We start from the raw sequence: 24465 nt of genomic DNA, 5'->3' as shown, positions 1-24465 counted from the left end.
CAAAGAGTTTCCATATACTTTTTTATTATTTTATTTTATTATTATTTTTCTTTATTGATTAAGGTATTGCATATGTGTCCTTTTCCCCCCATTGCCTTGGGCTTATATGTGTGCATGCAAGTCCTTTGATTGATCTCTCCCCCTTATCCCCACCCTCCCCTACCTTCCCTCTGAGGTTTGACAGTCTGATCGATGCTTCTCTGTCTCTAGATCTGTTTTTGTTCATCAGTTTATGTTGTTCATTAAATTCCATAAATGAGTGAGATCATGTGATGTTTATCTTTCTCTGACTGGCTTATTTCACTTAGCGTAATGCTCTCCAGTTCCATCCATGCTGTTGCAAATGGTATATACTTTTTACTGTTGGTAGTGTTACAGATTTAACTCATCCCATCCTCCCTCTGCTTTGTGCGTGTGTAGGTTGAGCCAGTGATACAGAGAGGCCATGAGAGTCTGGTCCATCACATCCTGCTCTATCAGTGCAACAGCAACTTGAACGACAGTGTTCTGGACTACGGCCATGAGTGCTACCACCCTAACATGCCCGACGCCTTCCACACCTGCGAGACCGTGATTTTTGCCTGGGCTATTGGTGGAGAGGTGGGGCTAATGATTACTGAGATGTAACACACTTAAGTGATCATTTTTTTTCCGCTATGATTCCAATATGTACTTATAAGTAAAGCTTTATACACTGTTATTTTTTAAAATATATATTTTTATTGATTTCAGAGAGGAAGGGAGAGGGGGAGAGAGATAGAAACATCAATAATGAGAGAGAATCATTGATCAACTGTCTCCTGCACACTCCCTAGTGGGGATCTAGCCCGCAACCCCGGGCATGTGCCCCTGACCAGAATCAAACCCAGGACCCTTCAGTCTGCAGGCTGATGCTGTATCCCCTGAGCAAAACTGGATAGAGTTCTATACACTATTTTTGATATGAGGGTGGTTTATTTTTCTTTCCAAGGAAAGTAATTTTTTTCTTAAGCCATTTTATTTTATCAACGATACATTGTTGGAGTTTCAGTATGTTGAAATCTCTTTGAGAATAGTTGATTTTTGAGTAGAGTAGAACTTTCAGGGACTTTCACAGGGCAATTTCTCATGAAATTTTCCTAATTTAGGCTTTTTCCTATCCACCTCATGTTGGGTTGTCCCTCGGCACTCCATTAGATCCTCGTTATGTGCTCCTGGAAGTTCATTATGACAATCCGACATATGAGGAAGGTGAGTTTATTTTTTATATATTCTATCTATGATTTTTACAAAGTTTTGTAACTTCTGTCTTAGAGTTGAAATAAAATAGCATCCATTGTTAGAAAGAATTAACTTATATGTTTGTGATTCAAATTAGGGTACTTTTTAGAGTAAATGGGGGTACTATTTAAACTGGGACAATAGTCATTACTTGTGATGAACAAGGCAGATGGGCCTTGTGGTCATTAATCTTAAAAAAACATTTTCATACTACTTACCAGGAAGTAGAAGAATAGACCTTTCCCCCTTTGTCATGTAAATTAGCTCCAAATACAGGATGCTTGTGAAACATTTTCTATCTATACATATGTAAAACTACCATTCATCACACTAGAAAATAGTATTTTTTTATGTGATAGGAAACCATAAGTATACACAAAAAGTAATTATACAGAAAGTGTGTGATAGGATATTAAAATGAAGAGCAGTAATTATTTACATTTGATTTCTGAATTCACTTATATAATATTCCAAAACCAAAAATTGAAAGATAATAAAGTTTTCATTATACATTGATTCATGCAATTATTCAGCAAATACTGAACACCAACTATGTGCTGGGTCTGTGCTTAATGATATAATGTTTGTGAAAAACTGACACTGTTTCCATCTGTGGAAATTATAGTATAAAGAAAAATAATAAAATAATCATACCGATTAATATTAAATTATATATAAGCTAATTGATCCAAAGGGTCAATTTAGTACTCACAGGTAGTACGTTGTCACTATAGGAAGGAGTCAACTAATTTCAAAATTAGTGGAACAGATTTTTGAAGTTTGAGATTCATAATTTCCCTCCTTATAAGTATGTCACAGCAAGGAATGTGCGTTATTCATCTTTCATTCCACAATGCTTATTGTAGTGCTTTTATATAATAAAGTCTCCATTAATATAGATTGAATAACTATTGAACAACTGAAAGAATGATGACACACTATAAAGAAAGTTAGCAATTAATAGTTTTCTCCATCAGCAGATGGCTTCTGGACCAAGCAATTTTTACCTTTATGTAAATATCACTGAACTGTACTTGAAAACAATATAAGACTTTTATTGAGTTCTTCTACATTTTAATGAATGACATTAGGATTCTGTCTTCATGTTAGATAATTGTGGAATATGTCAGGTAGACAACACAAACATTTCTCCTGTGGTATGCAGGCAATATAGCAACTTGACTTTCAATTTCCATTTGTGAAGCTGAATGTTGTCTTCCATCAATCTTTGCTTATATTCCTTTTCCTTGTGAGATTTTTAGGGAAAATGAACAAACCACTTCAATTGAATATAGGGAATTACTTTTAAGAACGAAAACTCACTTTTATTTATTTGCTTTTGTTCTAGGCTTAATAGATAATTCGGGACTGAGGTTATTTCACACAATAGATATAAGGAAATATGATGCCGGGGTGATAGAGGCTGGCCTCTGGGTAAGCCTCTTCCACACCATCCCTCCCGGTATGCCCGAGTTCCAGTCCGAGGGTCACTGCACCTTGGAATGCCTGGAAGAGGTATGCTTCGTCTCCATCTATGTGCTGCTATTTACAGATTAATCACTGCTCTTAGAAAACTGGAAAATTCCATGCTTGTTCATTATTAATGTCTTTCTTGTTGTCACACTTACCATTCTAGCAAGACCTTTGATTGCTTTTTTAAATCTTGAAGGCTATAGGAGTAGAATTCTAAAGACAGGAATGACTTTCAGCATGTTTTTCTTCCTAGCCCCACCTCCTTTGTTTATTTCATATTGGACACTTTACTTTATTCTTTAAAATTTCTTTCTCCATTTGTGTAGTTTCCTTTGTCAACTTTACCTTTCATCTCTATTTGTTTTTTTCATTATCCATTTTCAATTTTTTTCTCCTTTTTTTTGCTTCATAGTTTTTTCCCCCTTTATCTAATATAAAATACATATTGGACAAGATAAGTACATCTTTATATATAAAAGCCTAATATGCAAAGTGTCCCCTCGGGAGTTCAACCAACAGGGAGTTTGATTGCTCGCTATGATGTGCACTGACCATCAGGAGGCAGCGCGGAATGAAGGGAGGCCCTGGCCAGCAGCCGGCAGCCACTAGGGACCCTACCCATGCATGAATTTCATGTACTGGGCCTCTAGTGTATAAATATTTAACAATGGGTGCTTCCATGTATAGTTCTTTTCAATGAACATGTTTCAAGATGGATCGTATTCTTTATGAATTAAAAGCTGGCATGTAAGTTTTAGGGAGTGTGGCAGGCTGGTGAAGTGGAAACATACTCTTCTGAGATATTTTGACCAGAATTCAGATAGCCATGGCATCACTTACTAGCTGTAGGATCATGGGCAAGTCACTTAATGCCCCTCTTCCACTTGGTTTTCTTATCTGTTAGTGTGGAATAATTTCTCCTTTTAAGAGTTTGAAATTGCAGGTTACTAACATACTGGGATATTTTTGCCAGGAGCCTTGACTTCCTTTTTACCTCCTAAAAGAAGGAAAAAGAAAGATAACATTTAGGAGTGATCCGGTAAATCCTCAGTCAGCATTAGTTCTTTTTTTAATTAAATTAGAGGCCCAGTGCACGACATTCGTGCACTGGGCGGGGGGTGGGAGGGGTACCTCAGCCCGGCCTGCGCCCTCTTGCAGTCCCGGGACCCCTTGGGGGATGTCCACCTGTTGGCTTAGGCTGGGAGCAGGCCTAAGCCGGCAGGTGGACATCCCCTGAGGGGTCCTTAGCACTATCGTGAAGGTGGGAGAGACTCCTGCCACTGCTGCTGCACTCACCAGCCATGAGCTCGGCTTCTGGCTGAGCAATGCTCCCCCTGTGGGACCTCACTGACCACCAGGCGCAGCTCCTGCGTTGAGCGTCTCTCCCCTGGTGGTCAGTGCACATCATAGCGACCGGTTGTTCTGCTGTTCGGTTGATTTGCATATTAGCCTTTTATTATATAGGATCTTTTTATTGATTTTAGAGAGGGAAAGAGAAATAGAAACATCAATGGTGAGAGAGAATCACTGATGGGCTGCCTCTTGCCCATCAGTGATTCTCTCTCTGATGGAGCCCATAACCTGGACATGTGCCCTGACTGGGAATTGAACAGTGACCTCCTAGTTCATTGGTTGACACTCAACCATTGAGCCATGCCAGCTGGGTAGCATTAGTGCTTTACTTTTCTTCCAGCAAGTATTGTTTCATAATGATAATACTGATAGGAATGTCATGAAAAATCCAAATTCAACATGTTTGGTGGCTCAAGCATTCACTTAATTGCTTTAGCTTTTCTTCTCAGTTGTCTCTCCAAGTCTCTTTGAATGAGAACTGTCTGAATATACACACTTGTTTGGGCTAATCAAGTCTTCCACTCTCCCCACTCCTCACTCCCCACCCTGCAGGCTCTGGAAGCTGAAAAGCCAAGCGGGATCCACGTGTTTGCTGTTCTGCTCCACGCTCACCTGGCCGGCAGAGGCATCAGGCTCCGTCACTTTCGCAAAGGGGAAGAAATGAAATTACTTGCTTATGATGACAATTTTGACTTCAATTTCCAGGAGTTTCAGTACCTAAAGGAAGAACGAACCATCTTACCAGTATGAATGTTGTGATTTTTTTTTTCCCACTGAATGTTATAAAAGTCACGAGACATATATCTGCTGATAATTAGCAAGGTTTCTAGTGGTGAAATGAATTGTGCATGGTATCCTTATTCCTAAAGCCACCCACCACGGGTGTTGCACAACCCAGATGGAATGTGTTTGATCTGTTTTCCAAAATCAAAACTCACTTTTCTTACTATTCCCAGGGGCGCTTCAAGTTGATTTAAAAAGAATATAAAAATCAGGTTCTGAGCAATAGCGTTGCTCTTTTCTAATTTGACTCCCCAGTTGAAACTTTTGGCTGCAATTATGGTAAAGGGAAAATCAGGGGATTCCTTACCCCATAGGATATTTTTTTAGAAGTTTCATTTTAGTAAGCATCATCATAAGGATAATTCTTTCATTTGGCAAAGGTGTTTGGGACATAGCTAATTATACTGTGCTGTGTAATCTGCTTGCAACAATACTTGGGGTCATGGCAGGAGGAAGCAGAAGAGAATTTTATGCCCTACAATAATGAAGGCTTAAAAAAATTTTTTTGCAATCATTTTTTTCAAAACTTTTTATCCCGTGACTATCAAGATCGTCATACAATTTCCTACCCTTATTTCATTCTTGAAAGTACAGTTCTGATATACTATTTTTGAAATGAGAGATTTCTGCATGCAGAGATTCCTCGCTACACCCTGAGGATAGAAAGATGTAGTGTGAGAAACACTGATATTATCAAGATCCTACACACTCTTATTATGTTGTTTTGTCTCAGGCTTTCCAACCAGTTTTATTGTGTTATCTCAGAGTTTCCCAACTGGTGTGCTGGGAGTAGGGTATAAGTGTGTTGGGATACTGATCCCTGGTCCCCCTGAGGAGCAGAGCACGGAGAGCAGGCCTGAGGGCTAGCACACAGAGCTAGCTGTGTTTGGTTCATAAGTAGCCTGTTCACTTTCCTGAGTGGGTGGCCTAAAAAATCATTGTTTTCCATGTGTGCTGAATTGTCCAAAAGATTGAAAAACACTGGAAAAGTAAATTACTATTAATTTGCCTCATAATTCTGTTGTAAGGAAATACATGACTAAAGACCTTTAAAGAAAATAATGTAAATGAAGCGATAATCACAATAGCTAGTAGCTATAGCTAACATTTATGAAGTGTTTAATCTCTCCTAAAAATTAAATGTGTGTTTTGTCATTTAATCCCCTTGCAATAGCTGTGCAAAACAAGTGCTATTTTTATTATTATTTTTTAGATGAGCACATTGTACCCAGTGACTCATTTCCTGACCGAAGGTCATGCAGCTAGAACATGAACCCAGCGCACCTTGCTTGTTCGCTTGCTTATTATTCTAGAATTTAATAATCAAGGGTCTTCTTTTGAATCAAATTACTTAATGCATCCCTTCATATAGCAAGTTAAACTGTTGGCCTACAAATGTATTAGATAAATGAAACAGCCTAAAACTGCAATCTGAAAGCTCATTCTTTTATGTTTTAGGGAGATAATCTAATTACCGAATGTCGGTACAACACAAAAGATAGAGACCAGATGACTTGGGTAAGAAATTTTTTATTTTTAAAATTTATCTGTGGAGAGAGAGGGAGGAATAAACTTTGGTTTTAGAGGGAAAAGAGCTAAAAAACATTCCCATTGGGAAGCAAAATCCCTGAATGTCTTGAACATGAAACATCATAAAAGCGAAATCAGACCTGTTTTAGCATTTTATCAGAATAACTAATGATACTATGGTCATATTTGCATTGTAATTTATTGACTCTTTCATGAAAAGATACCCTTAGTCTTTTAATTTTTCCTCACCAAGTATTATTAATAAAATACCTGTGGTTACTAATGACCATCTACATGAGTCTGGACTTAGATGAATCAAGACTTTGAAAGGAAGAACGAATTGCATGACCTTGGGGTTTCTGACACAAACAGCAATTCTATCCCAACCGATTTACTGGGGAGTTCTGCTAAACATTAAATAATTAGATCATTCATGGTTTACTTATCTTTTCTGGGGAAACATCTCTCACCAACTCATTTTATGAAGTTAGCGTAATCTTAAACTTAAACCTAAGAATGGCAGTATGAGGTCATCAATATGTACCTGATGGAAATCTCTTTGACAAAGTATTGTCAGATCCTGCATTATAAAAAAATGCATTATATAAAAATATAATGTTAGGACCAAGTTGGGTTTTGCCAAGAAATATCAAATTGTTTTAAATTAGAAAATATATTAGTGCCATTCTTCAATTAAGATATTGAAGGAAAAAGATGCCTCAGCTTAAAATTTAAGTCAGCCATGGGGGAGAGAGGAACATTTAGCAAACCAAGAGTAAGAGAGAGAATTTTCTTAAGATAAAAATTGGTTATGAAAAATCTATAGCAAATATCAAATTAAATGAAGTATTAGATGAAGTATTTGTTGAAAATCAGGAAGACAAGGATATTCGTTATCACTGTTTCTATTCAAAATTGCACTGAGAAAGAAGAAAATGAGAGACAAGGCTAGAAAAGAAGCCAAGAGGCGAAAAACACTTTATTCACAGATACGTAATTTTCTACATCAAAAATCTCAAACTTGGTAATATCTAAAATTAATTATACTTTAGTATATAAGAAAATATGACTAAAAACTCTTAAGTTCTATAGAAATAAAATCTAACATTAGCTATGTTTGATCTCTATGGAAAAAATTATAAATCTGTATTGCAAGACATTAAAGAAACACCTAAAGAAATTAAGAGGTACTGTGTTCATGGATAGAAAAACTTAGTAAAATAAAAATAATTCTTTCCCATCCTCAGTGGCTCTGTGGTTGATTGTCGACCTATGAACAAGGAGGTCACAATTCAATTCCTGGTCAGGGCACATGCCTGGGTTGTGGGCTCGACCCCGATTAGGTGGAGGGGCATGCAGGAGGCAGCCAAACAGTGGTTTTCTCTTATCTCTTTTCATTGATGTTTCTCTCTCTCTCTCTCTCCCTTCCTCTTTGAAATCAATAAAAATCTTTTTTTTAAGAAAATAATCCCTTTAAAAAATAAAAATAATTCTTCTATTTAAATTTGTCTATAAATTTGATATAATTTCAGTAAAAAGTTCAGAGAGATTTTATGATTTGGGATTTTGGTATTAAGAAATCTTCACCTAGCCATAACAGCAGTTATTCTCCTAGTTTAATTTTCTAAATATTTTACAGTTTTAGCTTTACATGAAGAAAGTTGATTCTAAAATCTACATGGAATAGCAAAATGTTAATAATAGGCAGGACAGTACTAAAAAGAATAAGATGAGAAACAGACTACTGGAGATGAAGGCTTATTTTATTTATTTATTTATTTATTTTTTATTATTTTTACTTTTAATTTCTTTATTGATTAAGATATTACATATGTGTCCTTATCCTCCCATTACTACCCCACGCATGCCCTCACCCCCCTGTTGTCTGTGTCCATTGGTTAGGCTTATATTCATGCATACAAGTCCTTTAGTTGATCTCTCCCCCTTACCCCCATCCTCCCCTACCTTCCCTCAGTCAGAGAAAGATAAATATCACATGATCTCACTCATTTATGGAATATAATGAACAACATAAACTGATGGACAAAAACAGATCCAGAGACGGAGAATCATCGATCAGAACGTCAAAACTCTGAAGGCTTATTTTAAAGCTATGGTGATTCGTCGTGTGTTTTGAGTCCAGAGTTAGAAGAGTGGAACAGAGTAGGGATCCTGGAAACAAACCTACAAATCCTTTATATGGAAACTTGGTTTAAGATAGACATGGCATTCAGATAAGTTAAAAAGGATGGACTTTTCATTAAAGAATACTGACACACTTAGGTATCCAAATGAAAAAAATAGAATTATGTCTTTGTCTTGCACAATATACAGAAAGTCAATTCTAGATAGATTAAAAATATTTAAATGTGAAGAGAAAAATTTAAAAACCTTTAGGAGAAAAATATATAAATATATCATTATGACTTTGGTGTAGGTAAGAACTCTGTAACAAAACATAAAAAGCACAAACTATGAATTAAAACATTGATTAATTTGACTACATTAAAGCTTTTGGTTATAAAAAACATGGTTAAGTAGGTGAAAAGAAGTTTTAAACTAAAAAAAAATAGTTTCAATACATAGATTAAAACAGCATTACTATCCAGCATTTGAAAGAAATTTCATTAATCTGTAACATAAAACAAATATACAATAGAAAAAGAACAAAAAAATAAAAGCCCAAACAGATAATAAACATATGAAAGGATCCTATATTTCATTTGAAACCAAGGTCATGCAAATGTAAACCAGAATGAGATATTTTATACTTACCAGTTTGGCAATATTTAAAATTGTAATTCCAATGTACTGAAATTGGACCCCTCATATGCTGATGAATATAAATTTATAAAACCACTTTGGGGAAAACATGCCATTCTCTAGTAAAGTTGAAGATTGAGATATGCTCTAACCAGTTCCATTCCTATGTGGACTTAACCTTGAGGTTACTTTTGTGGGAAGTGTTCCAGGAGAGGAATATATAAAATATTCATAGTAACATGCAACAACCCAGGAACAAAAACTGGGGAACAGCTTAATTATTTATCAAAAGGAAAACAAATAAATATAATATGTTCATATAATATATGAATAGTATATAGTTATGAAAATTAATGAACTAAAGCCATTCTGAAGGACATAATGTTGCTTGAAAAGAGCAAATTTGCACCAGACTATCATGTATCTAAAGTTCAAGAACATACAAAAGTAAACATTATATTGTTTGGGATACATACATCAGTGAACTGAATGTAAAGTGTGATGGAAAGCAATAAAATAACAAACAAAATATCAAGATGATCATCATCTTTGTTTAGTGTGGGGAAGAGGAGAATTGAATATTAGCATACACAAGGTATGCCTTGTATATAATTCTGTTTTCATAACGTATTTTACTAAGTATATAATAAATTATTATTTTAGTGTATATTTTGGTGCTCTGGTTGGATACGCTCCCTTTTCAGGGCCAATACAGCTACACCTCAGCCACTGAAAATATCAGATGATAAGAGCTCACAACTGTATCCCTCATTGGGCCTTGCCCTTGGTGTCAGGGAATGCCTCCCTTAAGGTTACACTCCCTCCAGTGGGGCGGCCAGCAGCTAATGACTGGTTGATATGAGGTTACAAAGGCCCAGCTTTCTTCCTACAATTTGGTAAAATTCTAATAGCCCCCTCAGCTCAAGAATAATTTAAATATGATATTTACTGAGGCATCAGTTGCAGCCTCATTTGTAGAATGGCTTCTCCCTTTACTCAATCCTGCCTTGCTCATCAAGTAAGACATTATATTTTTGCAATTTGTAAAGTCATTATATAATAGCCACCACATTAATTTATAAATAAATTGTCACTTAGATTATTTTTCACCTTTAAGATTTATTACATTTTAACACTGGAAGGAACTGTATGCTCTTGGTGGTTTCTGTGCTCTAAGTGTCAATTAGTCGAATATACTTTTCTAAATAAAACATCTCCATTTCCAGGGAGGACTAAGCACCAGGAGTGAGATGTGTCTCTCATACCTTCTTTATTACCCAAGAATTAATCTTGCTCGATGTGCAAGTATCCCAGACATTATGGAGCAACTTCAGTTCATTGGTGTTAAGGAGATCTATAGGCCAGTCACGTAAGTAATAAATGAAGCTCATGGTCAGGGTAATATACTTCAGAACAGGATGACATTGTTTTTATACTGGATCTATCACCATGTTATGGAATTCCTTTACGTGTTGTTCTATTTGAGTATTTTCATCCGGGAAGACCAGGTGAGCTTCTTGGTTGCTTTGTCCAGGGTCCCCAAGACTACCCCCAGGTTCAGAGATATTTATAGTTGTACTCATGGCTAATATTAATTACAGTGAAATTAATATAAAAGAAAGTTATCAAAAGGAAAAAGGCATATGGGGCAAAGTCAACAGGAAAACAGGTGCAAGTTCCCAAGAAACCCTTTCCAGTGGATCACACAGAATGTGCTTAATTCTACCAGCATCAAATTATGGCAACACGGCCCGTGGACTGAAGGGTCCTGGGTTCTATTCTGGTCAAGAGCACGTACCTTGGTTGCAGGTTTCCTGGCCCTGGTCAGGGTACATGCAGGAGGCAACCTATCAATGTGTCTCTCTCAAATCGATGTTTCTCTCTGTCTCTCTCTCTCCCCCTTCCACTCTCTCTAAAAAATCAATGGAAAAATATCCTCAGGTAAGGATTAACAAAAATATTACGACGACATGTATGCTCACTAGAGACTGGGCGCTCAGAGTTTTTATTGGGGGCTAGTCTCCTTAGCACATTACCTAAATTCCAGACTCCCAGGAGGAAAACGGTGTTCAATATAAACTACACCATTTGAACAAACAGTCTAGGTCTGTTCGGGTGGCTTATCAACTCCAGAAACTGATTTCTCACAGCCCAGGAGGCTGGGAAGTCCAAGATCAAAGCCGGGGCAGAATCAGTGTCTGGTGAAGCCCCACTTCCTCATGGACAGTCATCCTGTCGCAGTAACCTCATGGGGCAGAAGGAGCAAGAGGGCTTTCTCGGGCTGCTTTTATAGGGGCACTAATCCCATATATGAGGGCAGAGACTTCAAAGGCCTCATCTCCTAATAACATCACCTTGGGTGTTAGGATTTCAACATAATGGATTTTGTGTGGACACACACATTCAATCTCTATGGCTGGAAGTGATATTTGAGCAGAAACCTAAGTGACGAGAAGCCCGTCATGCAAAGATATCCAAGTATACTCTATGCAAAGAGAAGAGTCAGGTAATGACCTTATGGTGGGTATGAAGCTAGCATGTTCAAAGAGCAACAAGAAGGTGGGTTTGGCTGGAGCAGATGAAATATGATAGGGAATGAGTGAGGAGGTCTGACAGCAAGTGGGACCAGATCATGTAGGACTTTATAGGCAGCATAAGAACTTAGGGTTTTAAGTGCAAAAAGAAGCCATTGCAGTATGTTTTTTAAAAGTCAATTTGGCTACTGTGTTGCGGAAAGATTGGAAAGAATAATACCAATCTGGGGACTATTGTGGTTGCTCAGGTGAGAGGTAAGGGAACCTTGGACCAAGGTGGTGGCAGTAGAGTCAGTGAGAAATGGTTACCTTCAGGTTACCTTTTGAAGGTAGCACTCGCTAGAATTGCTTGATTGCATCACAAGGAATTGGTTAGAGAAGAAGACGAGTGAAGGAAACATGACGATGTGTGAATGGTCTATTGGTATAGGTGTAGGGAAACTTGTTTGAAGAAAAAGTTGAAAATTCTGTTTTGGATATATTAAGGTAGATGTAGAAAAAATAATGGAGAAGAATTAGGGTGCCTAGTGGAAATTTTGGAGTGTATATTTTATTTAATATAAGGAAAGATTTTCTAATGCTTAGGACTTTTTAAAAGAGACTGATGTAATTAGGCAAAAGTTATGCATAGATTTTTGAGGGGGTATATTTAAGAAGAGGGTAAAAAAACAATGAAGATGTGGTACAATTCAGATGCTGATGGAGACTACAATTATGGTCTACTTTTTATTTCTAAGTATTATAGGGATTAGAAATTATGAACTAAAAAGACTTTTTTTAAAAAAAATTAAACTTATTATTTGTAGATATGTTGTACTGAGTTCCTATTTACCTAACCCAGTGACCATCAAAACAGAAATTTGGATCTACTAAAATACTAATAACAAAATGCTTATGTAAATTAGTTTGTAGTTATGAAGTATTTTTAGATGCATGATTTCATGTAAGTTATTTTCACACAATTTCAATAGGTAGAGCAGGACTTGGCAATCCTAGTTTTATAGAGCAGGAAATGGAAACTGAGAGAATTAAGACATTCTGTAATTCACAATAAACTGTTTGTATTGTGGTCTATGATTTTATATATATATATATATACTAGAGGCCTGTTGCATGAAATTCATGCACACGGGGGTGGGGGGTGTGGGGGAGAGGTCCCTCAGCCCAGCTTGCACCCTCTCACAGTCCAGGAGCTCTTGGGGGATGTCCAACTGCTGGCTTAGGCCCACTCCCCTTCGTTCCACCTGTTGTTTTGCCATTTGGTCAATTTGCATATTACGCTTTTATTATATAGGATATGCCTTTTGTTAAAAAGAAATCTATATATATAAAAGCCTAAGCAACTGAACGACCGAATGACCAAATGACTGGTCAACTGGTTGCTATGATGCACACTGACCACCAGGCAGCAGCCACTCCCTCCCTCAGTAGTCCTGCAAGTCCAATCTTTGGAGAATGGGCCAGGCACCGATGGACCAGCACCACCAGCAGGATCCCGACAGTGCTGCTGGCCTCCTGGAAGTCAGCCTTGGGCACCACGGTCACTTTCCCTCCCTAGACGCTCCGCAAGGAAGAAACAATATAAAAGCAGCCACCAGGTGGCTCCTGTGGGAACGTCAATGGGATGGATCTGGATCCTGGGCTGGCAAGGGTGTCCCACTGCCCGCCTGGAGGGCTGATTGCATCCCGGCCTCCCCCCACCACAGCCCTACAGGATGGGTGCCAGACATGAGCCTCTCCCGATCAGGACTGACTGGGTGCAAGCCCGCAGCAGGTGCAGTGGGGCTGGGATGAGCGGGGGTGGCTGGCAGGAGTGGCAGGTGGTGTTGGACTGCCAGTTTCGGCCCAATCCCCACAGGCCACACCGAGGGACCCCACCTGTGCAGGAATTCGTGCACTGGGCCTCTAGTAAAATAGTAAAAATCAAAACAATACATAAAAGGTCATGTTAAAAACACTGGGATATAGTTTTATATTTTCTTTTGTGTTTATCTGTGTAAAGCCTCTGAAAATGCCCTGTTTCCATGTCCCAGCAAGCTTGGTCATGCCCATGCCTTAGGTTACCCCCAGGAAGTGTAGTTTTTCGTCACTTAGAGAGATAGGGAAATGGCTTCACAGAACAAGGCCACTTTTGAGATGTCATTGCCCACCTAAAACCATTTAACTACAGGTTAAATATTCTTCAAAATTCTGAGTGAAAAAAAGCCTCAGGACTTTAAATCAAACTTTCGTATTTTTCATCATCACAGTTGACATAAATATCATTGAAGGCCAAACTAACAAGGTACTGGTTAAAAGATCAGAAAGAGAGGAATGGTCTGGGTGATTTTTCTGTTTTGCTTAAAAGAAAATTGCTAATTTGGTTTCAGGATACAGTACTAAAAAGGAATATCATATAACATGTAACCTTAAATCTCTTATTTTGTACTTTTAATATAATAATTAGTTAGGTGCCCTATTTCATTTTAAACATCCCATTGCCATCCTAAGATTAGAGGATGACTTGGTAGGAAAATAGAGACAACTATATCCTGTTACAGGATTTGTCTGTTCTGGAGGATGCAGTTTTTCTTTGCCTCCTACAGATCTGGCAAGGCTTAAAGAAGAGCAAAAAGTTACAAAGATTAGATAACAGAATAGATAATGAGTTTATATGAATTCTCTATTTTCTGCAGCACCACACATCCATGCAGTTCCAGGCAGGTTCATATGCTGCAAAGTTCCTGTGTTATTTGTAAAAGAACCGAGAGAGTTGTTTCTCTTTTTCTTTATAGGCAAAATCACTTTATGTTTATAATATGTAAAAATCACAAATGCTTATTATTAAAGAGTTTAGGTAATGCAGAAAAAGTTTCAAAAAGAAGATAAAAACCATCACCTCAACTTCTGGTAGAAAAAAATATACTAAATACAACATTAATTGAAAGTTATTGCAGAATCTTTCTATGTAGGTATTGATATAAAGATGAGTATATTACTATTATAAAGATTATAACTTGTTCAATGTTTTAAACAAAAACATTAACATTTAATTTTGTTTTACTTTATCAGAAGAAAAAGATACTGAACAGTTGTTGAACTTCAAATAAATGTTGCTGTTGTTTTTAACCACAAGAGGCAGTATTTAATAAAGGAGCTCACAAATGTTGAGAAAATAGATTGTAAAAAGCATTACGATGTCACACTCACTTTTTAAAAACTACATGATTGGGTTTTTTGGCATTTTTCCCCTTATTTTTTAAATTTTGGGTTTTTTGTTGTTGTTGTTGATTATTTTATTATATTTGTTTTGTTATTATTTTCTTTTTTTCTTTCTCTCCCTCTCCCCCAAACTACATGTTTTAATTTTAGATCATAAAAGATAAGGAGGACACTCATACTTTCCCATTGTCTCCAACCACCCTTTTCTATAACTCCAAAATATTTGTTATTCATATTATAATTTTTGTATTTTCAAGATTTTTAATTTTCACATTTAATTTTAAAAGCCAATTCTAACAATATTTAAGGCAACTATAATTTTAAAATAGATTCAGTGATAATTCACAACCTTTATATCATTTCTACATTTTTGAGTTCTTTAATTTGATTCATCCTATTTTCTTCTCAAGTTGTTTAATCAAGAAGGGGTTCCAGGTGCTTTATGCCCTGAGTTCTTTTACATTTTTCGAATTCCTGCACTTATATTTAGACAGCATTTGGGTGGAGATATTTTGGGTTCACTTCTCTCCCTCTCCCCGCCCCTTAGAAGATCTCTTGGGATGAATGGGAGCATTCGTCCTTTACCTGTAGAACACATAAGTTAACTTGAACATATTCCAGTGTTGAGCATCTGAATCAAATTTTCCTGAGACACAAAGTGTTCTTTCAGTACATACATTCACTCCCCCCCGCCGCCCCGCCTTTTTTTTTTTTGCATTTCAGGGAAGTTTTAGTGTAGCTACACATTTTTTTCTAATCTACTTTAGATTTTTTCCCCAAGAATTTTATAATTTTTCAGAAGTGCTCTTTTGCATCCTGCTTTTTAAAAATGTATTTGCTACTAAAGTTGTTTTGTCCTAAATTTATTTCCTTTGTTCTGCTCTCTTCCTGTTCATCTCACTCTGTTGTTTCATCATCTTTTATTTGAGCTCTTGTTTAATCGAATTCATGTTCTTGTTAAATGAGCTGATAACATGAAACACGTGTAGGAATTTTCTCCAGTATAATTGGTTTATATTTTCTTCTAGAGTCAGTTTCTTTTTCTGTCTCTTTACATGAAGTGTGAAATACTTTCCTTTTCTCCCTGTGTTTGCATGGTTATGTCATTTCTTCCTTCTGAGGAGTCAGTCTTCCCTAAAACTTACCTTTGACACAATGTAGGTGAATTCTTGACTTCCTTCTAAGAAAATCTGAGAGTAGCTTTCTTTCTTGGCAGACCACAGTTAGAGGTTTAGGTGATATATATTGTATGCCTACTTTTATATATTTTGATGGTAAAGGCCTATGGGTATAGAGGTGGGGCTGTATACTCTATATTACAATGCATGCATTCACCCTTCCTCAGATTTTGTTAAAAATCTATTCGAGGAAGTTTTCTAACTGGTAAGGACCGCATCCCTCTCCATGGAGGAATGTCCCAGGCCTTCCATCATGCTGCCAAAGCCACTGCAGCTCTGCAACCCTCCCTTCTCACTTCTTAGGGAGACTGCCTCACGGTGCACTTCCCAGTAGTGTAGAAATACCAACTTCTGTGCATGGGCCATGAAGTTTCAATCTCACTGTATGTGCGCGTCCGCACGTGGTATTTTGTGGAAGAGCCACACTCAAGGGGCCAAAGAGCCGCATGTGGCTCGCGAGCCGCGGGTTGCCAACCACGGCTAGAGTGCCAAGGGGGTTAGGACTTGAACCTTGTTCAGTTAAATTTCCTGGCTTCATTCTTTAACAGTTAGATTGTAAAGTTTGTGGCATTATGTTGTATCCTTTTTCATTTGCTTGTTGGTATATTCTTATTTCTTTTTTATCCTTTATTTTAAAAGTCAAATTGCTTGGAGCAGAACTTACATGCAATAAAATGCACCCATTTTTGTTAGGAAGTTTTCTCAGCTGTGTACACCTATGTAACCCCGTCACAAATAAGGTATAGAGATTGCCATCACCCCCATAGGTTCTCCTAGTAGTGGTCGGCAAACTCGGCTCGCGAGCCACATGCAGCTCTTTGGCCCCTTGAGTGTGGCTCTTCCACAACATACTGACTTCTGCGCATGGGCCACGAAGTTTCAATCGCACTGTACATGCACGCCTGCACGTGGTATTTTGTGGAAGAGCCACACTCAAGGGGCCAAAGAGCCGCATGTGGCTTGCGAGCCGCAGTTTGCCGACCACTGTTAGGCCCATCTGGAGACAATCCCATGGAACTGTGAATGTGCTTTATGTCACTATACTAGTTTGATCTTTTCTAGATTTTATAAAAATGTGATCATATAGTATGTGCTCTTTAAGCCTGTTTTTTTGTTTGTTTGTTTGTTTGTTGTTGTTTTGACCTAGAGGTTTCTGAGATTCATCTACGCTGGTACTTATATCAGCAGTCCATTCCTTTTTGTTGCTGAGCAGTATTCCCCTGTGTGGATACACCCAAGTATATTTATCAGTTCACCAGTTAAAAGACATTTGTATTGTTTTCTGTTTCTGGCTATTATGATGAAAGCTGCTGTGAACATTATTGTATTTGTCTTTGTATGGACATATGTCTTCAATTTTCTGAGTTAATGCCTAGTGGTGGAACCACTGGATTGTGTACAAAGTTTACATTTATTTAATAAGACTTTCATCATTTTCTCCAAAATGGTGGACCTTTTTACGTTCTCACCATTAATATACAAGAACTCCTATGGCTTAACATTCTTTCAATATTTACAATATTTTAAATTTCATCTATTCTGATGTGTATGTCGTGTGATATCTTATTGTGGTTTTATTTTCCATTTCCCTTGTGACTAACAATGGTGAGCCTCTTTTCACATGATTATTGGTCTTTTATATATGATCTTCTTTAATTTTTCAAATTTTTGTCTATTATTTAGTTGGGTTATTTTATTATTGATGTATCAGAATTTTTTAGATTTTTAAAGAGTTCTTTATACTTTGGATATAAGTCCTTTGTCATATATATTTTTGCAAATAATATCCCCATTCTGTGTTTTGATTTTCTTTTTTTAGCTCTATTTTTGAAGTCAATTTAATCATTTATGGTTTATTTTGTGCTTTTGGTATCCTGTGTAAGAAATCTGTGCCTACCCAAGGTCATGAAGATTTCTCCTGTGTTTTATTTTCCTAAGAAGTTTATAGTTTTAGGTTTTACATTTTGGTTGATGATATATTTTAAATAAATATCTGTGTGTGGTATGAGTTAAATACTAAGGTTCATTGTTTTTCCTATGGATATCAAGTTAAGAACCATTTGATGAAAAAACCCACCCGTTTCCCATTGAATTACACTGGAATGTTTGTTTAAAATCATTTGACCATGAACTGACTATTTCTGAACTCTGAATTTTGTATCATGGTTGTACATGTTTAGCCTTAATATAATACCACATTCAATTATTATAGTTTTATAATAGTATATCTTTAAATAAGAGGGTGTAAATCCCTAAACGTTGTCATTTTTTTCTTCCTCCAAATTGTTATGGATAGTCTAAGTTTATTTCTTTTTTGTATACATTTTTTAATCAACTTATCAATTAGATTAAACTTACAAAGAAAAATTACTCATTATTAAACAATATAATGTGATTTATTTTTATCAACTACAGTAATATATAAATAATACCCTTTTAAAAATGTTTATCTGGGTAGACATTTACAGTATGCCTAGATGTGTAGAAATTTAATTGTTTTAATTTCTAGAACATTCCTAGTCTTCCTAACTAATTCCCAGTCCCAGTGATAGCAGAAGAACTTGCTATTTCAAGGTCAACTATTTCTGGTTTAAAGCTTAGTCTTATAAGGAAAAGGACTCAGGATAAATGTTCACTTTTTCAGGCTTTCTCCTCTTTCTGTTTTGTCCTCTTTTCTCCAGCGGTAACCTGACAGTGTGGTGTAGGACAGGCTGAAAGTGACGGTGAGATGTTGTCATAGAGTAGGGGCCTGAACAAAGTCAGTAGGAATGGAAAGGAGGCAGTAAACATGAGCCAGGGATGCCACCTCAGAGAGGTTGGTGACTTCATCCCCAGTACTCAGTCTTGCTATGCTGTTGGTTTCCCACATCTGAACCACTGGGCTTCTCCTTTAAAATCCTTTCCATTTATTAAAAGTAAGTTAACAAATGTGTTTATACCTCATGTCAAGAAATACTAGTTTTCTGATATAATCTAGCAGCAAAGCTTTTTAAGATTTTATCAACGTACAATAATACAGTATTCATTCTCATCAGCAAGTCTGCTGAAAACTCAGAGGGGGTTAGGCCACCTCAGATCATTAGCAGAGATTCCAGTGCCACCTTGTGGTGTGTTATAACCACCCCTCTCCCCTCCCGCCCCGTATTCCCCTAGCTATGAAGTTGATTTTCTTTTTTTCCAGCTAGATACATTACCTTTTTGAAAAGTAAATTTAATTTTCAGGATTTGATTTTAAAATTATTATATATTTAATAAAACCCATATGTAGCTTTTATTGTATTTAAAAGGACATTGTACATAAACATAATAGGCACTTTTCAAGTCAAGTTTTTACTTTATACTGATTCTGAATTGCATCTCTACAAATCTTCACAGCATGTTTAAATATTAAAATGCTACGGATTCTAGGTCATTGATAGATATGCTTAATGTAGAGTGATGCTGACTGCTCTTCCTTTATAGCATTTAATAGTGCATTTAAAACTCAACAGATATATTGACTTTAATTAAAGGTAAAAAGGAAGTTAGGACTGAAGAATAGAAACATCATCGTATGGTATGCATTGTTTTTTATTGTATTATTTACCAGAGTATAGAGGAAATAATTTTAATTTAGACATTAAGAATTTATCTTTATAAATCTAAAAAATTAATAAAGGATGTTTAATTTCCTTAATAAAATAATATTCAATGTGCCTGAATAGATTATGTGTTTAAAAGAAGAAATTGTGAAGATAAAATATGAAAATATAGATTCCTCAGTTGGAGGTTAATTATTTGGTAACTATTGGAACATCTTGGTGTGTCATGGGAGCCAGATACCTGATGGTTACCATGATAATCTACTGGAAGGCCCATGGAATAATTTATGTAAATTTTTATATATATCAGCACTTACACTTTTCCTTCTTTCAGGAATCAATATAAATATATTTAACAAAGAGTAACTTTTCAAGCAGGTCTTGTCATTCTTCTGTGATTTGTTCTTTCTTTCTTGGACATTTAACAGGTTTGTTTTATTAGAGCAGAAAGTAGAAGCAAAGCTCATTGCTGAAGAATATTTCTTTTCTCAGTAAAATCGTAAAAACATTTTTTCAATTTCAAGTCTTTTGAATTTATCTCCATGTCAGCAAGCCAGAATAGGGCGGCCACTAGGGGTCAGGCTTCTCAACTGTATGGAACTGAAATGTCCATCTCAGTTACAGTACTTTTTAAGATGCTACACATTTCTTAAAAAAAAAAAAACACACACACATATTTTTATTGATTTCAGAGAGGAAGGGAGAGAGAGATAGAAACATCAATGATGAGAGAGAATCATTGATCGGCTGCCTCCTGCACAACCCCCACTGGGGATGGAGCCCGCAACTCCCGCCTGTACCCTGATGGGGAGTCGAACAGTGACCTCCCGCTTCATAGGTCAACATTCAATCACTGAGCCATGCCAGCCAAGACCAACACATTTCTTTATTTCACTATTAGCATTTCAATATTTAGAACTGTTTGTTAGTAGTTATATTGTTAACTAGAGCCAAAACAAATAAGCGAGGAATTGTGAGACTCTGGGGAAGCTTTCAGAGCTAAAAGTAATACCCATCTGCCAATAAAACAGGGACTTTCATTTTTTTTAAATGTCATCCTCCTTATTTGGTATGTATTTCCTCTAGTAACTGCTGATGAGTTCATCAGTGTGTTGCATTAGGTCATCTTTGTTTGTAAAAATGAACAAGCATGATATCTACTGAAAAGTAATGGAAACATGTAATGCTTTTATTCTGAATATTACTAATTGTGTTTTTTTTAATTTTAAATTCAGGACCTGGCCTTTCATTATCAAAAGCCCCAAGCAATATAAAAACCTTTCCTTCATGGATGCAATGAATAAGTTCAAGTGGACTAAAAAGGAAGGTCTGTCCTTCAACAAGCTTGTCCTGAGCCTGCCGGTGAACGTGAGATGCTCCAAGACCGACAACGCAGAGTGGTCGGTAAGCCCTGCTTGTTTTCATCTTCGGGGGAAACCAGATGTCACATTTTACCTGAAGCCACAACAGGTGAAATCTAGGGAACAGATGAATACCCATAAATCCAACGATCCATCTGATAATTTGTTTAATGATTACCTGGGGTTGACCAAAAACTCCTGATTTCTTTTCTTTTAAAGAGAAAATTTATTCTAAAACTAAACTTGTAGTGAAGCAGGAATAGGATAAGATGAGAATTTTAAAAAGCGATGGAGCCTGTTTTGTATCCCCCCTGTCCCAGAGACCTGCCTGGCCCTCTTCCCCACTTCCCCCCACGGAATCCTTAAGGTTGTGACTGTCCTCATGTTTGACAACCTCAGCAGCCATCTGTGCCCCCACCCTCGCCCCTTTGATTCCTGCAGAAGTGCAAGGACTGAGCGAGCGTGGCCACAGTCCTGCTCTTTGATCACACACTCATTGGCGTTGTCTGCTCTTTCAGATCCAAGGGATGACGGCCTTACCTCCAGATATAGAAAGACCTTACAAAGCAGAGCCCTTGATGTGCACCTCTCCTCCCTCTTCCCTGCACAGAAGCCTCTCTCTTCAGCTGCTGGTGTGCCTCACAGTCCTGAGCAGCATCCTGAGCAGCCTACACTCCTGGTCCTAGTTCTGTGGTCCTTGGTGACGATGTTTTCTGTGATTGGAAACTCGTTTAATGTGCGGGTTAAAGACACTTGGGGCATGAGGAGTGTGGAGACTTCCCTTTCATATACTCCCTTCCTCCCCACTCTCTCAGTCTCCCTGAGAGATGTCATGGGTTCTCTCCTTTTCCTCAGACATGGCTGATAAAATGTATCCATTACCAATAAAGCAAAAGTGGCCTGATCAAAATGTGGACCAAGTCAAGCGGAAGTAAAAGAATTCTTTATTTCCTTCTGCATTACATTTATGCAAACACTTGTAATTGCTATTTTAATTTTTAAATGTTGGTTTGGCTTCTATATTCCTTTTAAAAACTGTCAAAGGAAGTACTCTCCACTCCAGTTTTCTTCCCCTTTATTGCTCCTTGGGTGTGACTTCCTGAGCATAAACAATGGTCGCCTACCTTTCAGTGTTACCCAGTTCTGTCCTTTTCTGTGAATTCCCCGAGGGCCCCATACCTCGGTGCTTTTTGATGATGCCCATGTTCATCTCTTCATTTATCTGAGTCTGTTGGTACAACCCCTAACCCATCTCAGAGTACGTCTGCATCCTGCTCAGCGCTGGCCAGGTGAGTGTTTTCGTGAGCTCTGGCACTAAACAGGAAGAAAGGAAAGAGGTTGTGGGAAACAGAGAACTGGTACCTAACGGATTGTAGGCCGAGGAAAAAATGTAGTTGGCTGCAACCCTGTGCTGTCAGGGGTCCTTTTGGGGGTCCCAGGTCAAAGGCCAGACAGTGTGAGCCAGCCAAGGAGGGTGTGAGGTCCACGTAGCACCTCACTGACTGCGGTCGGGGTCACACGTGTTGCCTACTGGCTCAATTCGAGTCACACTTGCTATTGTAGATTTATTTTTATATTAAGTAACAGACTAACTTTCTATAATACAGTTGCTACCAATTGACAATCTTGTGAGTTTTTGGGTTCTCTTTGTAGAGTTCAGCTAAATCTTGTTAAGTGTCCTTTCCTCATTTCTTAAGTTGGGATCATATGAATAAACCAAATGAAAGTAACTTTTTGTGTGGCATCTTGTACACTCCTAGAGAGAAGTGATTCTGTACTGAGGTTTCCAGTCACATCAATTAAGCACTTTGCATTTTCTATCCTGTGTTTAAGCCCTTTCTCCCCAGCAAACAATGTCTTCAATACCAATTATATTGTCCTTTAAATAAATGTTATGTTTTGGTGTGTTTCCTTCCTGATTCTAAGAATTTTGTCCACATAATGAAATGTCTGTAATATTTATGAGGCATATATTATAGTTAGCTTTTCTTCTTTTTATTTTACAACTGCTATATCAGACTTTATTATTTTTCCATCCAAATATTTATATAAGAAATATGATAATCCCTATCTGAAATTTTATGTTTATTTTTCCTTCAGGACATCTGAATCTGAGATGTCAAAGTAGAATGATTTCCTTTGGAAATCATGTAATATTATCTGCTTTCATTGTTCTTGGTAAGGAAGGTAAACATACTGGCTAGAAAAGGATACACAGCTTTGGGAAGCTTGCATTTTTGGAGAAATGGGAATCTGTTTTTTCAGTTGATGTTGCTAAGAATAAAGCTGTCATTGTTCTGCTACAAATTCTTATGAATATATAGAATTTTGAGAAATTGAATCTATTTGAAATTGGAATAGGTTATCTATTGAAGACTCGGTAAGATTCTGATTATATTCTAAGTTTGCTCTTAACATTGGAAGACCTTCCTGAACAGCCTAGGTTTGTCATTGCTGCACTGGATCCAGTCACATTATCTGTCCTGGGCTGGGAGTACCTGGGTCCTGAGGGGAAATGGAGCCTCCACGTACAGTGGTCTACAGTTTGATTGTTAAAGCAGGTAGGGTGGGGAGAGGAGAGACCTGCATATGATGAAACCAATATTCATCAAGGCCCTGTGAGGTTGGGGGTGTCTTGAGTGATCAGTTTCTCTGAAGAGTATCAAACAGGATCAAAGGAGTCCTGGGAGTGAGAAGAGTGGTACAGTCAACAGCGGCAGACATATTCGGGGTTTTGAACTTTCTCCTAATGGCTACAGAGGCCAGCGAGGAGTGGCAGACAGGAGGATGTTTACAAGTAGTATCTGCTTGCCTGATACAATTTGCTCAACTAAATGCTTATTGTTGACTATATTGGCCATTTCCAGTTTTTCAATATGATCAACATTGCTATGATTAACATTCTTATAATTAAAACTTTCATATCTATAAATATTTCCTCACAATAAGTTACCTTAAGTGCAAGTACAGATGTAATAATTATATATTTTTGAGAATTTTTATTTAATAATTATAATATTTGAGAATTTTGATGATTATTGCTAGATGTCTTCAACTTGTTCAAATTATTCTCAAAGAGTTTAGAAAAGAATTCAATCTATATCTATTGTCTGTCTACAAAGAGAGTATGATAATTCAAATATGGTAAAATGATAACAATTGAGGACTCTGGATGAAGGATATAGGAGTTTGTTTGTTTTTTAAATACTATACTTACAACCTTTCAGCTAATGAAAAGCTTATTCATCATCATGGACCATCACTTCTCCATAGACTATTAGGACCAGGAACCTCGCTTATATGTTAGTTTGACCATCTTAGCCCTGCAAGACCTGGATCAACAGTTGTATCCAAATCCAGCAGAATCAAACTGGCAATTTATGAGCAGAAAATGGTCACTTGCATAGACTCATGGCAGGATTCTCAACTCCCTTGGCCAGAGCTGTGT

The 24465-nt window shown here is 37.2% G+C and overlaps 1 protein-coding gene across 1 annotated transcript in view; it reads left to right on the top strand.

The window, feature by feature from the left end:
* The window catches only part of MOXD1 (monooxygenase, DBH-like 1), a 58424-nt gene extending 35495 nt beyond the window's left edge, over positions 1 to 22929 (top strand). The window contains exons 4-11 of the mRNA XM_005859010.2: positions 421 to 600; positions 1128 to 1230; positions 2609 to 2775; positions 4639 to 4830; positions 6328 to 6387; positions 10389 to 10531; positions 20892 to 21060; positions 21536 to 22929. Coding sequence (XP_005859072.2) covers positions 421 to 600; positions 1128 to 1230; positions 2609 to 2775; positions 4639 to 4830; positions 6328 to 6387; positions 10389 to 10531; positions 20892 to 21060; positions 21536 to 21703 — 1182 coding nt within the window. The 3' untranslated portion in view covers positions 21704 to 22929. The remainder of the gene's footprint in view (positions 1 to 420; positions 601 to 1127; positions 1231 to 2608; positions 2776 to 4638; positions 4831 to 6327; positions 6388 to 10388; positions 10532 to 20891; positions 21061 to 21535) is intronic.
* Positions 22930 to 24465: the final 1536 nt, after the last annotated feature.

This window comes from Myotis brandtii, unplaced genomic scaffold (assembly GCF_000412655.1).
Source record: "Myotis brandtii unplaced genomic scaffold, ASM41265v1 scaffold123, whole genome shotgun sequence".
Classification (NCBI taxonomy): domain Eukaryota; kingdom Metazoa; phylum Chordata; class Mammalia; order Chiroptera; family Vespertilionidae; genus Myotis; species Myotis brandtii.
Note: the sequence above shows the minus strand (reverse complement) of the source record. Positions and strands in the feature narration are given on the sequence as shown.